Below are 15,983 nucleotides of genomic sequence, written 5' to 3' on the forward strand. Positions count from 1 at the left end.
CGCCCCTGTGCCTATTGAGACAATCATAAGTTTTTTGTTGTGTGCATTATTAATCCTGCTGAATGCTTTCCTAATTTTGAATCATTCTTGCATCTCTGATATAAAATCAGCTTAGATAAAGTGCTTTTTTTTTTTGGTTGGGGATAGGGTGGCAGGGAAGACATATTGCTAGTCACTTCACTAAGATTTTATCTAAAATTTGTGCTTCAACATTCATTACTGAAATTTTTATTTCACACTCTGCTTTATTCCTCCCTGGTTTGGGTTTCAGGACTACATTTGTCTCATAAAGGAACTTGGTAGAATGCAATCTTTCATAATTACGGAGGTTTTTTGTGAAAGAGGTATTAATCGGGGCGGCCAGGTAGCACAGTGAGTAAGAGCACTAGCTCCAGTGTCGGGATGACCTGGGGATCCAATCCGGGCTCAGACACTTAGCACCCACCCAGAAACACCTGGCCGTGTAACCTTAAGCAAGTTACTTAACCTCAATTGCTTTAAAAAAAGAGGTATTAATCGTTCTTTATATGTTGGGTAGATTTAAATAATTTCATTAAGCGTAACCAACATATAAATTGCTATACCAAGAAGACAAAAGACAAGAAACTAAATAGCACCTTACTCAGTAAACACTGAGGGTAGATATGGCACTTTAGGGCAACACTGTTTAGACTATAAACTCTCATGAGCAGAATCAGAACACTGTACAGTTAGTCACACTGTACAATGACTAACTTTGATACACTTAGCTCTTCTCAGCAATGTAAGGTTCTAAGACAACTCCAAAGTTTGTGATGGAAAATGCCATCCACATCCAAAGAATTACAGTCTGAATGCAGATTGAATCATAATACTTGCTCATTTGTTTTATTTTTTTTTTCTTGTAATTTATCCCACTGGTTCTAACTGTTCTCTACAACATAACTAATAGGAAAATATGTTTAATATGAATGTATATGTAGAGCCTATATCAGACTGCATGTCATCTTGGAGAGGGAGGTGGAGAAAATTTAAAACTCAAAAGCTTATGCCATTGAATGTTAAAAACTAAAAATAAATTAATAAAAAAATATAAACTCATTTGAAAAATCTTATGAAGAATGAAAAATATAAAACGGAAACAGTGGAGGGCAAAATTATTTTAAAGAAATCCAGGCAAGAATTCAAGGGAAGTCATGAGGTACTTTTGGATGAAACTAGGAAGTTAAAAGCAGTTGGATCAGAACAAGCGTACAAATAGAAGATTTGAACAAGAGCCGTTATTGTGAAGGGACTGATTCGTATGGTATCTAAAGTTGTGGAAAATCTCAGAACTGATTTGAGAAAAGACAAGGATGGAAATATTAATAAAAACCCATAATACGTATTTTCCCAGCGATATAAAATTTTCAGGAGTATCTGCAATGAGGACTTTTTTTTTTTTAAAGCAATTGGGGTTAAGTAACTTGCTCAAGGTTACACGGCCAGGTGTTTCTGGGTGGGTGCTAAGTATCTGAGCCTAGATTCGATCCCCAGGTCATCCCGACACTGGAGCCGGTGCTCTTACTCGCTGAGCCAGCTGGCCGCCTGAGGACAAGTTTTTGTAAGCAATATTTCAAAGCTGATAATATACTTTAACAAATACCCATACATAGCCCTCTGTCTATTTGGACTATTATTTTCCCCCTAGGGCTGAAGGATAACAATGAGTGAAAATGATGAAGCAAGAGCCAAGGATCATTTTTCTTAGTATATAGTCATCTCCTCCCTGGGAAGGAGGAAATGGGAATCTGCAAAGGATAGAAGACTGAAAAGCCAGAGAAGGGAAGAAGGTACAAATCCCTTTTCCTCCATTTTACCACCAAGATTTGGACTTGCCTTTGTTATCATGTCAGGGAATGGCTATGTCTGGCACTTTTGGTTAAAGCTAGGGGTGGTTGATTGCCTAGCAGGTTAGCAGGAATGGATTTTAGGACTGTTGGACCACGATTTTTCCCTTATAAATATATTTGAGAAATAAAAATGTCCCTTTTGTAGAGAAAGTTGCATTTTTTCCTTTATTTTTTAAAATATCTTCTCCACATGATTATAAAAAATGCAAGAGTACTAATGATCATTTTTGTAAAAATACAAAATGTCTCAAACACAGGTTTAATCACATCTTCTGGACAGGTTTTATACCCAGGATATCAAATCCTTTAGCCATGATAGCAGAAGTTGCTTCACACAGTAACATCCTCCACATATTCACCTTCAATATTTCACCTACAGAAAACAAAAAGGCATAGTTGTTATTTTTTAAAAATAATTTATATTTTGTTAAGATAAACAATGGTCCCTGCCTTTTAATACTGGAAGGGACAGGCATATCAACTGATGGAAATGTTTTGTTTTGCTTTTTTTGGAGGGCAATTGAGGTTAAGCAACTCGCCCAAGGTCGCATGGCTAGTAAATGTTAAGTGTCAGAGGCTGCATTTGAACTCAGGTCCTCCTGACTCCAGGGCTGGTGCTCTATTCACTGCGCCACCCAGGAAATGTTTTTTTACTTTGAAATAAAAATGTTTAGATTATTATCTCTATAGTGCTATTTTAATTTTCTTTTTTTGGGGAGGGCAATTGGGGTTAAGTGACTTGCCCAAGGTCACAGGGCTAATAAGAGTGTCTGAGGCCAGATTTGAACTCAGGTCCTCCTGACTCCAGGGCCGATGCTCTATTCACTGTGCCACCTAGCCGCCCTTATTTTAATTTTCTTAACTGACTAAAAGATGCACAGTCAATCTGAACAGCTTGGTCCTTTTAAGTATTCTTAAATTCTTGTCTTTCTTTAAAGAATGTGTTCTTTCCAGAATATCCTTTAAGTGCCTCTGTGCTCTAAATGGAAGCAGAAATTTAAAAGTTTCCTTTTGAAAGAAATTATTAAAATATAAGGTCCTTTTGGCCAGGATTATAGAAACGTGATTTTTGATTTGCACATTCTATCTTGTGATATTGAGGAATTAAGGAACCCAAGGGCGTCAAAGGTAGACTACATTTCTTTCCAATGTTAGTTTATCATTAAATGGCCAGATTTCTAGTAGTTTAATAATTCAGTCTAATAAACAACTACTTGAATTTAATGTACTTTATTACAGAGGAAGAAAAGAATGGACTAAGAGCAAAATTGAAGAGTCTTCAGAATACTGTTTTCAACATAAAGAAATCTGAGAATTCATTCTAGGACCTGGCCTAGGCTGTCTAATGAGCATGATTACTTTCTATTGAGACTACTTTATCTCATAATGAAGGTTCCACACCAAATCCTGCTGTAAGTACAATAAAGACACTTACCAGTTTGTCGATCTTTCTCCACACAGTAACAACTATCATAGAATTCTGTGAAGGTGGTTGCTAATTCATAGAGATAATCACAGAGTGTGTGGAGAAACAAGTCATCCAAAATCTTTTGCAAAATCTCAGGAAAACGTAAAATGCACCGGCCTAGCTTCCATTCCTTCTCATGGTCCAAAATGATCTTAGTTTCTTTAGCTGCTTTCTGTAACATCTCTTCATCAATGTTAGCCAATCGGGCAATAGATCTAGAAAGGAAATTACTGTGTGAACACTGCTCATTTATGGTATGTATAACCATTCTTTTTATTACAAAATTAAGCATAAAGAAAAGTGCATTAGCCACTCACATTACTGCCAGTTAAGGAGAATAAGTGCTTCTTCCTACAGCATTATAGCAGCTGTACTAACTTTACTATGCAATTCATAACACTAATGATCTAGTCTCAAACACTTGCTAAAATAAAACTAAAACAGGAAATCTAAATAGATTTAATTCTGAGGTATTTAAAGCAATAACTTTTAGAGAAAGTAGCCTAGAAAATAAAGGCAAAACCCAAGGAATGAGATGAAAAGTTATTTTAAAAGATAAAAATAATTTGCACATTTCTAGAGAGGTTTTAAAATAGAATTTAGACCAAGAAGGTGCAAGATGCAGTTATGAGAGCACTAGACTAAGAGTCAAAAGACTTGGGTTTGAGTTTCAGCTCTAATATCAACTGTATTAAGCACTATGCTACATGCTGTGAATACAAGTACGAGCAAATAGTCTTTGCCCTCAAAAAACTTACTATTTAATAGGAAGAAGAAAAGATAATACATAAAAGGAAGCTAAAAAGCAGTAGAGTATATTGGGAGGGGCAATATGGGTAACCATTGCAGGGGAATGATGAAGTCTGGAGTGCAGACTGGTGAGAAACAAAGATAAGGTTGGCAAGGGTGTCCTCCAAGCCTCCATTTTATTATTTGCAAAATAAGAACTGACCTCTCTGGCACCTTCCATTTCTAACAATAGACTTGTCATGTGCCTCACTCTCCACTTTACCTTATCCTAGTGAAGGCATATAGCAAGTAAGCAGCTGTATTTCCTCTGTCATCTAGCATTTTGTCAAAGGAGAAGATGTAGTCATTCATCCTGTTGTGGCAAAGATCAGCATATCTGATGCAGCCAAAAGCCACTGAAGTCTGAGCAGCTTTCAGTTCCTCTGGAGTTAAAACCTTCAAGAAAAAAAGGATCACTGACTATTCAGGAAGTCTTGGGACTAGGTTAGGCATTTGGGACATAAGAACAAAAAATGAAACAATCTTTATCTTCACAATGAAATTACATTTTGAAAATGACAAGAATATAAAATATGTATATAACTTAAGTATATAGTTTAACAGGCACAAATATCTACAACGTACCCTAAACAAAAAGAAATTTGAGGGACATAGGTCCAGGTTTTAAGAGGCTTTGAAAGCCTAGAGGATTTTTTAGTTATTTTATTCTAGAGAATACAGAGATGTATTGGAGTTAAAGTGACATGGTCAGATATGCACTTAAGGAAATAACTTTGGCAGCAAAGTGTAAGATGGACTGTAGTTATGAATCCTAAAATAGGGAGACCAATTAGGAAGCAGGTGTAATTATATAAACACGAAGTGACAAAGGTCTGAATTAAGGTGATGGCTATGTGAGTTGAGTGAATGGGTTAGATGGAGATGTTATGCAGGTGGAAATAGCAAGATTTGGAAACTGATTAAATATGTAAAGTAAAGGAGAATGAAGACTCTTAGATAATGCTTAAATTTTGAACCCAAGAGGCTACAAAGATGGTAGTACCTCTGACAGACATACGAAAGTTTAGAATAGGAGGAAGATAATGAATTTAATTTCAGACATTCTGAACTTAATATATTTCTAGGACATCCAGTTTGAAATAACCAACAGGAAACAAGTGCTATGGAACTAAAACTCAGGGAATGGGTGAGATCTTGATGTCAGATGCAAAGAGATTGTAGTTAAACCCATGGAAGCTGAAGAGGTAGTACACAGGAAGAAAAGAACAGCCTAGGACAGAACCTTAAGGGGAACATGCACAATTATGTAATGTGATATAAATGAGTCAACAAAGTAGAATAAAGAATCAGAAAGGTAGAAGGTGGCAAACAATCTCAAACATGACAGAGTGAGAAGGATCAGGACTAGAATAAGACCATGAGAATTTGGTAATTCTGGAGAGCAGTTTTAGTTGAGTGATGCGGTTGGAAGCCAGGTTAGAAAAGGTCAAGAAGTGAGAGGAGAGGAAATACAGGCAATGACTACAGAGAGTTAGGGAAGCAGATTCAATGAGATGACAGAGGATGCAATTTCCTGGATAAGATAGGAGAGGAATGATTGATTCCTCAGAATTGATCAGGTGCACATGTAGGGAGACTGACTCTGGAAACCAGAAGGGCCAATCAGAAATTTCAGTAAAGGAGAGAAGGGTAGATACCATCTAGGGAAAAAGAGTCAAATGAACATAGGCTGCATGCACCAGATCAAACATAATTAGGAAATACTTTAAAAAATAAATGAAAATAAAGCACAACATAGATGTGAAATAAGAGTTTTCTAAGTCAATGTGCAGCCTGCAGACTTATGTACAGTTTGGTGGCCCTGTTTCTTTTTGAGTTTGAACCACTGGTAGGTAGGGGTTTTAAGATGAGAATGGGAGAAGAACCCATGGCTTTAATTCTCGCAGTTAAGTTGGAGGAGCCTCAGCTGAAAAAGAAGGAGGGGGCTTGGGGAGTGAAGGTTTGCATCAGATTGTATGTAGAATGAGATACGGAGGTTAGGATAAAAAGGATTATTGCAGAGGGAGGACACAGGTGAAGTTGAATAACATGAATCTGTAATGTGCTCAGTCAGAATGGGTATGAGACTGCCTCCAGCTTTTTTCAGCTGCTTGTGAATAGGGAGTGGAGGGCAGTGGGAGTAATCCATGGGTGAAGTTTGGCAAGTGAAGAACAAAGCAGTAAGGAGTTCAAGAGCAGAAGACAGTAAAGATGGCTAAATTGGGGTGAGGTTGGAGAGAGAGCAAAGGAAATAGACTGAGAAAATACCGAGGGGTAAAGGTAGTAAAGGAGGGCTTAATGAGGGCAAAGAAGGGGTACAGGAGGGACTAAGTCTAGGGAGAGGTGGAATCACAGGTTATGGTCAACCAGGAATGTCAGGAAGTGTGATACCTTTAATAGGGAAATCAAGAACACATTGCTACGTGTGGCTGAGGTGCAGGGTGAAGAAGATCATGGGACATAAGGAGGTTTAGGAAACTGGAAATGGAGGGAGTATCCACAAACATTGTTGATAAGTCAGGTGCCAAACTCCTTAAAGGAGGGAGAATGACACTGGAGGAGTGGGGGGGTGAATGGGAGAGGTACATTACAGTTATCATGATTCTGATTGGATGAAAATTTTGATTTGAGTGTGTTTTAAGGGAGGAAAGGTTACTGAGTGAAGAAGGTAAAAGGGGTCTCTGACAGTAGGAAGCAAGTAGTATTCTGATACTGAAATCAATATTTTCAAGTATCTCACATAGTACTATGCTATCTGACGGTAAAAAACTAATAGAAAATTTTCATCAGTGGTAGCTAGCAAGACTGTATAATGCATGGCTTCTTGGAGTATAAAACCATAAAAAGGGACATAAAATTCACTATCCACAAATATTAAGGCTGGCTTAGTCAACTGGCATCTATTTTGTTTACACAATGTCATAATTACCTGATTTTTGGCTTTGGAGGATTTTTGAATGCGTATCGATCAACCACTTGTTTTAACATTATGCAGTTACAAACAGAAACATCAGGCCATAAATGCAAAATGATATTAAGGCTGAATCATGTCAAATGACAAATATTACTTTTAACAATATACAGAAGACAAAAAATGATGCATTTGGTTTTGGGAAAATGTAATCCTATTATTTGTTTCCAACCAGGATAAATACATATGACACCAATATATTAGGTCCAATCAGTAAAACAACTGGTCCAAGTGAATGTGGCATAACACAATAGAGGGGAGGAGCTAGCTCAACATCCAGGTTTTTCAGTTTTCATCTGATTAAGCTGGCTCTATACGGGGAACCCACGATTAGAAGCCAAATGCCACATGAAGAATATGCACAGATGTGTTGATCTAAGGAACATCCACTAGAGAGAATGGGTTTCTCTCTCTCTCTCTTTTTGCCAAACATTATCCAGTTATCTCAACTGCATCCAGAAAAGCAGATGGAGGCATCAGTGATAGAGGCAATAGGAGCAGACGTTGAAATTAACTGTTGCGGAAGTGACCTCTTCTGTCAATATATCATTTGTGTTTTATTATGGAAATGCCAGTGATAGAATCTAAATAAAAAAGAGTGGTTTTCCTCAAAGGAAGATTTCTTTGGCTCTGCCCTTTTATTTCATTTTATTTTTTTTTCTCATTCTGTTCTAAAGCCTAGTAAGGGCACTGGACTTAGAACTCTAAGACTCAAATATGAGTCCTCAGCAATTCTATTTATAAGCTATCTGACTTGGAGCAGGTCACTTCACTTCATTTGTAACATGAGGAAAATAAAACGTGAGATCCTGTTAGGGGCTACTATTACCCTACGCTCCATCTCTACTCAGAGTGATCTCAACTATTCAAGAGCAAAACAGTGTGGGTAAGACACCCAAAAATCTGGTAACAAACTTTAGATGGTACAACAAAATTTGAGTGAACTAAGACCACCTAAGTGAGAAAGCAAAAAGCCAAAGCATCAAATTGCCTATGATTTCCCGTCTACTTAATGAACACAATAAGAAGCCAAGAAAAAAAAAAAACATATGCTTATTTAACTCTAATATATACTAAAATTACCTTATCTCTTTCTTTTTCCTTCAGTTTATCCATAGACCTTTTCAGCCCTTCCTCTAACAGATCTATGAGGCGCACTGTATCACCTGAGCGAGTTTTAAACTTTTTCCTAAAAGCAAACATTTAAAAGTTCTGAGTTAACAAACTGAAGCATCAACTGCACCTAAAAAACGAAACTGGCACAGGACCGAATCCAAAATAAAAAGGAAGTTATAAGAAAAGAGAAGATGAGTTGTGGATGGTGGAGAGAGAGGAAGGGCAAAGTGCTGAATTAAGGACAGTGGAAAGAAGAGAAAATGAAAAGATGCTTCTTTAATTATAAACAAATCAAAGATAGAACAAATCCAGTTAGAAGCAGTCAATGACAGAATCTGTGAAATTCAAGTATGTACAACCATGATAAACACACACACACATATACATATATATACACATACATAAAAACTGCTTATAAATTCCAGAGGCCCCTTCCCACTACAAATGGAAATTTAAACAAACCAGACAATTCATACCTGCTTTTCTTAAAATTCTGAGGAATTTCTTAATTATTGAGTAATATATGGACTCAATATTCTACTGACTACAAAATAAACCTCAGCATAACACATGGCACAAGATCAATAATGATATTAGTTATGGGCAAGGCTAGAAATAGGGTGAAATGCTTGGAAACAACTGTACCTGCAGAGGTACAAGGTCGTTCAGGTGGTTTCACCAGTTGTTTAATTCTGATCATGCTACCAAATAAAATATGATTTGTTTTATAGATATTTGGGAGGTGAACAGTCTAATTTTCATTCCAGGCTTCACAGACTTACTTGTCTTCTCCTAGCACCACACCAAATCCAGCATGGCTTACTCGGGTCACTGTAGGGTCATACCATCCAATCATCTGAGCGGCTGCAAATATTGCCTGGAAGTGTAAAGCCTACAAGATAACATGAAAACATTTATTTGTTCTATTCTGTAATACAATTAAAGAAGTTAAGGCTATACTTATGGTTAAAACACTAGAAATGATTTGTAGTTTTCTCATGATGGGTATTTCTTTCACTAACAATGAAAACAACCCCTCTAAATAACTTCATCCTGTGTACTGCTTATCTACATTTTACTTTCATAAGTCCTTCATGGAAGATCTACCCAAATATTTGTGTTGAAGGGGAAAAAAAGTTTTACAAGCAATATTACAGAAGGTGCTGGCTCTTATTCTCTGAAATAGGGGTTCTGAACCTGAGGTTCATTTAGTTCCAAGGCTCCATAAACTTGTCTGGGAAAAAAAGATTACATCTTTATTCCAATATAATTGGTTTCCTTTGTAATCCTATGGATTTTGTTTTATGCACTTAAAAACATTTGAGAAGTGGTTTTACCACGCTGCCAAAGGAGTCAATCATGCAAAAAAAGATGTAAAAAACCCCTGATCTTAAAAAAAAAAAAAAGAGGCAACAAAAAAGCTAATAACAAATTCTTCCATCTCTTTACATTTTAGAGAACTTAAAAGTAGTCTTGCTCCTAACTAAGCACCTTTTTTGGAACAAGAATAACACTGTTCTGAATTTTAGGGTTAGGGAACCTTAGATAGCTACCAAATGACAAAGTAAAATATCTGTTACAATTCCACAGAAGACATGAACAAAAAGGGATCTATGAACTCACCTGTCCGTTGTCTACCACATAGATAAGTATATCTCCCTTTTCTTCCATTAATCTTTGCTTAATAGCAGCTAAGTCGGATGTATCATAAGTATAACCTCCATCTGATTTTACTATTGTTAATGGAATTGAGCATTCTGGGACAAACACAATCTTCCTCCCATCATCCACCTGTACAAATCCTGTAAGAATAGGCTAATTGTCAACAGAAGTAAAAAGAATTTCTCAAAAAGATAATATTTGCAATTCAACACAATAGTATTCACAGAGCACCTATCTTAGGCACTTATAATAAATATATATTTTTGAACAGAGTAAAGTTTACTAAACTTATGCAATTTTTACTTCTCAGCCCATCAAGTTTAATATGAATTTGATGAATTTTCTTTTGTATTCAATGGACACAAATTATTTGCCCTCAAGAGTAGTTATTTCTCAGAACACCTTTGCACACCAAGAGCACTTCTGCCTATCTTCCAACTCAGATCTCTGCACAGCTAACAGCTGTTCCCCAGTCCCTGAGAGGTCCCTTTGAAAGCCCCAACTGCTCCACCAACCTGGGCCCCTGGAGACCTTGTTATCCAAGCTACAGCGATAATTATCTTGAGGATCCACCCAAGAAGACAATTTACAGTGTAACCAAAAAGGGCTGTGACAGGGAATCAGAATCAGAGTTCAAGATCTAGGAAAGTTTTCAAGAGGTTAACACAAGGACAATAATAGAATAAAACGGACAGACTGGGGATTAGGTCTAGTAGACAGCTGTGACTAGCTCTATCAATTCTGATGGGGCTGTGATGCTCTATTGCAGTGGGTGCAGGACTGTAAGATCCCTTTAACTAAAGGCAACGAAGCTACTTCTGCTTGATAGTGTTCTTTATGCCAATTATAGCATCCACCTTTGAAAGATCAAGATAGTACAATCCCATGTGGTTCTTAATCTACCTCTGACTGGAAAACTGATTCTACTGACTCTCTTCATTTCAGGTCTACACATGGGATTGCAGAGTCAGCTAAATTCATCACCTTGTCACATACCATCAAAGCTCTTATAAAACATGGCCTCCCTCTACCATTGCCCTGATCATGGCACCCATTTTTCCCCCACAAAAAAAGTCTCAGATTGGGCCCACTGCTATCACAATCACTGGGTTTTCTATCTTGAGATGAATGTTGAAGCATGAGGTCTGACAGGCATTAACATGCCTTATAAACAACGGCATGCAGTGCTAGGCATCATCAAAATTCCTCCACTGGTACTTACTCTGAAGTGGGGGGCTTTAGTTGTGTACTTCTATTCTCTCTAGGTAATAGAATGTTTAGTCAGATCCCTGGCCATTAAACAGGGAAAAGCATGAATAAAGTATACAAGTATAAAAAAAATCTCTATCCCCCAAATCTAACTGCCAGCCACACAGCCTCCATTTTAGTCCGCTGGGAGAACTTGCCAGGACCCCAATGCCTCAGAGTATTTTTGGCCCCCACTGCTGCATTAATAGCTCCCAAAGTCTAGTGGAGTAAACCTCTCTCATAACAGGCAGAGCCATCAGAGAACAACAAAAAACTTCTCAACTACTAAATTCTTATAGTACAGACTCACAGAGTTAGTGGAAAAGAGGGGTAGGGGAGAAGAAAGGTTGAATCCCCATTCCCTGTCTCTCATATGCCAATATTTTGACCAGTCACTGTAGCTTCATCTAGTTCAGTGGTATCATTATACTCTCAAGATAGTGGTGAACATTATACTGTCCTCAGGAAGTAGATCCTCAAACAACTGGAGATATATTAACTGCTCGTGTGTAGGGCAAGCCAAGATAATAAAAATGACAATTCCACCTAAATCAGCTTAGTGCCATACTAATCAAGTTACCAAAAAATTTTATAGAGCTAGAAAAATGACAAAATTCAAAGAACAAAAGGTCAAGAGTATCAAGGGAATCAGTGAAGGAAGGTGCCTAATGGTACCAGACCTCAAATTAGTGGAACAAATGAGTTATACCATACACAGCAGTAAATGACCACAGTAATCTAATGTTCAATAAACCCAAAGATCCAAGATTTTGGGACAAGAAATCACTATCTGACAAAAACTGCTTGGTAAACTAGAAAGCAGGTTGGCAGAAAGTAGGTATAGACCAACATCTCACACCATATATCAAGATAAGGTCAAAATAGGTACATGATTTAAACATAAAGGGTGATATTATCATAAGTAAATTAGGGGAGCATGGAAAATTATACCGGTCACATCTATGGATAAGGGAAGAATTTAAGATGAAAAAAGAGATCAAGGGGACATTGGATATAAAATGGATAATTCTGAATACGTTAAGTTAAAAAGATTTTGCACAAACAAACCAATGAAGCCAAGATTAGAAAGAAAGCAGAAAACTGGGGGAAAATTATTACCATAAGTTTCTCTAATAAAGACCTTATTTCTCAAATATATTAGAGAAGTGAGTCAAATTTATAAGAATATAAGTCATTCCCCAATTGGTAAGAGGACAAAGGATATGAACAGGCAATTTTCAGATGAAGAAATTAGAGCTATCTACAGTCATGTAAAAAATGCTCTAAATCACTACTGATTAGAGAAATGTAAATAAAAAACACTTGAGGTACTAACTCACACCTATATGACAGAAAAAGGAAAGTGACAAATGTTGGAGATGTGGGAAAGCTGGGAAACTACCAGACTGTCGGTGGAGTTGTGAACTGATCCAATCATTCTGGAGAGTAATTTAGAACTAGGCCCAAAGGGCTTTAAAACTGCCTAGACCCAGCAATACTGACCTGGGTCTGTATCCCAAAGAGATTAACAGCAACAAGAAAACGAAAAGGACCTATTTGTATAAGAACATTTATAGCAGCTCTTTTGGTCGTAGCAAAATACTGGAGACTGAAGGCATGTCCATCAACTGGGGAATGGGCTGAGCAAGCTGTCATATGTGACTGTGATGGAATACTACTGTGCCGTAAGAAATGACATGCAGGATACTTTCAGAAAAACCTGGGAAAACTTGTATGAACAAAGTAAAATGAACAGAACCAGTAGAAGACTGTGTAAACTAACAGTAATATTATAAGATGTGAATGACTTAGTAGTCAGGGGTGTGGAACTTGTGGCATTGATGCTACAAGGGGTCCTCTAGGTCCTCAAGTGAGGCCCCTCTGACTGAATCCAAAGTTCACAAAACAAATCCCCTTAATAAAAGGATGTGTTTTGTAAAATTTGGACTCAGTCAAAAGGCTGCACCCAAGGACCTAGAAAGCCACATGTGGTCTAGAGGCAGCAGGTTTCCCACCCCTGATTATTATTCTCAGTAATATAATGATCCAAAACAATTCTGAAGGACTTCTGATGAAAAATGCTATCCATTTTCAGAGAAAGTACTGGAATTTGAATGCAGACTGAAGCTTAATTTTTTCACTTTATATTACAACATGGCTAACACATAATATGTTTAGCATAATTTCACATTTATAATTGATATAACATTTCTTTCCTTCATAATATGTGGAAAGGGAGAAAATTCAGAACTCAAAACAACAAAATCTCCACCAAAAATAAATAATAAAATTTTAAAGGAAATGGACTCTCAGGTCTCTACCCATATTTTGTCAATATGATGAATTTAAATAACCCTCAGAAAGACTGGTATAGTTTTCTGAACTCCTTTCTTCCCAGGTAAAACTAAACTGTTTCTGACTAGCCTTGGGAATAGAAGAAAAGATACTACTAGTGAGATCAATGATTCTATACCACTTGTCAGACTATTTGGGTCTGGGGCTATTTGTTCCATTACTTTCACAAGGTCACAAATGGCTGCAGGAATCAATATGCTTTTTTCATCTACTCAAAGTCTCCAGGTACTATCTCCCTCCTTCACAGGTCACACAGTGTTATTAAAAGGTAATTTAAATACTTAAGTATTCTAATTTCCTTCATTTCTATCACTTTTTGAATTTCCATCAGTTTTTAGTTCCAGAGAGGAAATATTCTCCAACTCCATGACCTAAGACTCAATATTGTTAAATATTAATTACCCAGGATGGTTCAGGAAACTCTGTGGCTTCCATTTAGCTCTAGTCTAACCACAATAACTGGCAAAGAAGCTTCCATAAGTCCCTATCCAGTTACTGATTCTCAGGAACTTAATTTTTTATCACCATGATACACCCTCTATTTAACCAATGTAACTGAAATCCAAACTTAGAGGACTTTCTACCCACCTTGACCTGAGGAAGACAGCTCCTTATTTAACTATGGTATCACTGTGGAGGAGTATCTATTAGCCTTTTGTATGCTTGGAACCCTATTGCCCTTCAAGGCACAGTAACTTGACTTGGGTAGATGGCCTCTAGATGCTTTTTAGTCATACAAAAGTGTCACTATCCTCTCAGTCTCCTAGGTTGGTAACCTCAGTGTTATCCTGGATTTCTCACTCCTCCTTAAGCAATCCTGAAGCCAAAGCTTTCTATTTCTACCTCCACAAAACCTCCCAAATTTGACCTCTATATCCATACCAAATTATTTTGAACTCTCATGAACTCGTGCCTGGACTTCAATGGTCTCCCAATTGAGCACCCTACCAAGTTCCTCTTTGTTGCAATCTACAATCCTATACTGCAGTAAGTTCAGGCGGACCTGATTGTGGAACTCTATAAACTCCAGTAGCTTCCTATTCCCACTAAGATAAACTACAAAATTCATTTGGCTGTAAAGCTCCTTATCGCTCTGCCAACCTATCTTTCTAACCTCATTATAAACCACTCTCTTCCAACTCTATGGTTCAGTCAAATTAGCTTTCTTTCTGATCTTTACACATAAGCACACCCCTCTTTTGTCTACAGGGATTTACAATTGCTGTTCTCAATGACTGAAATGCACTCCAGCCTCATCTCTTCTGCAAAAGATCCCTCACTTCCCTTAATATTCAGCTCAAGTACCACCCTCTATTTCTCTATGATGCCTTTCCTGGTCTCTCCAGCTGCTAGTGCCCTCTATATGTAACTACACTGTATTTATTTTGTGTTGTCTCCCACGATAAAATGTAAGCTCCTGGAGAGTAGGGATTGTTTCATTTTCTGACTTTTGTTTCTCCACTGTAGAATACTGAGTCAACATTTACCAGATGCTTGTTGACTGACTACTTGATGTAATTGCTATGTGGTTTGTTTACATATGTTATCCTCCCTAAATGGACTATAAGTATGAAAGGATATGAGGGAGACAAAAATGAGTCTTGTCACTGTTCTGAAAATAATAGTATGAATTAAAATACAGTTTTAAATTCTTGGTAGCTTTATTAAGTTCAAAAGTATACAACTTACCTCTCTCTTCAAATTCTCTGACAACATCAGCCATCCTATCTTGGTAGAATGATTCCCCTCTTTCTATTAGGGAAATATCTAAAGCCTCATAGATTTTTTTGAACTCTAAAAGAAAGACAAAGAAAATTAGCTCAAGAGAAATAAAATGGGTCTACCTGTGCTAATTTAAAAGAAACACAAAACATCTCAAATCTAAAAAGTACAATGACAATGAAGTAAAAATTGAAATGTACAAAACATACTTAAGAGGAACAATTAGGGAATAACGATAAAATATCATTTCTAAAATATACATTTTTACTTTCAATACTATATATACTGCCCCCCCCAATACTGAACATATATGACAGTATAACACTGAGAATGTTTTTTTTTTTTTTTGCATAAAGAGCATAGTGTAAAATGATAAACCACCACTCTAAATTTCTGAGGTGGCACAAGACAACAAACTGCCATTTGCTCCTCCTAAGACTGACTTGACAGTAAATGGGATAAAGGATCACATCACAGCATAATACAAATGTGTAAAGGCTACAGAATTAAGATCTTATTTAAAATACTGTACATTGGATATAACGAATCCCTAAAGCTCACCTTGGCGAGAAACGTCACAGATAAGATTCCAAGCTTTTGTGATATCTGGCATTTTACTCTGGAGCTGAACCACACACTGGTATGCACGTTTCTTGAATTCTTCTTCAGTGTCAAACCTCTTCTTAGATTCCTGAGGTTAAAAAAAAAGCTAGAAGCCTATTTCTACAATTGTGGAGAAGAGGATCAAGGAATTTCTAAAACTGTCATCCTGAAGACTTAT

At 37.0% G+C, this 15,983-nt stretch overlaps 1 protein-coding gene across 2 annotated transcripts in view; it reads right to left on the minus strand.

Annotated features, from left to right (window-relative positions):
* Window positions 1-2,008: 2,008 nt before the first annotated feature.
* Window positions 2,009-15,983, minus strand: part of RARS1 (arginyl-tRNA synthetase 1) — a 31,464-nt gene continuing 17,489 nt past the window's right edge. For both annotated transcript variants that reach the window (XM_069102406.1, XM_069102407.1), the window contains 8 exons: window positions 15,764-15,893; window positions 15,170-15,274; window positions 9,839-10,017; window positions 8,998-9,107; window positions 8,183-8,288; window positions 4,352-4,524; window positions 3,307-3,554; window positions 2,009-2,244 (listed from right to left, as the gene is read on the minus strand). In XM_069102406.1, coding sequence (XP_068958507.1) covers window positions 2,135-2,244; window positions 3,307-3,554; window positions 4,352-4,524; window positions 8,183-8,288; window positions 8,998-9,107; window positions 9,839-10,017; window positions 15,170-15,274; window positions 15,764-15,893 — 1,161 coding nt within the window. In that variant the 3' untranslated portion in view covers window positions 2,009-2,134. The remainder of the gene's footprint in view (window positions 2,245-3,306; window positions 3,555-4,351; window positions 4,525-8,182; window positions 8,289-8,997; window positions 9,108-9,838; window positions 10,018-15,169; window positions 15,275-15,763; window positions 15,894-15,983) is intronic.

This window comes from Petaurus breviceps, unplaced genomic scaffold (assembly GCF_028583685.1).
Source record: "Petaurus breviceps papuanus isolate PSGF00001 unplaced genomic scaffold, PetGlider_PUasm1.0 551, whole genome shotgun sequence".
NCBI lineage: Eukaryota > Metazoa > Chordata > Mammalia > Diprotodontia > Petauridae > Petaurus > Petaurus breviceps.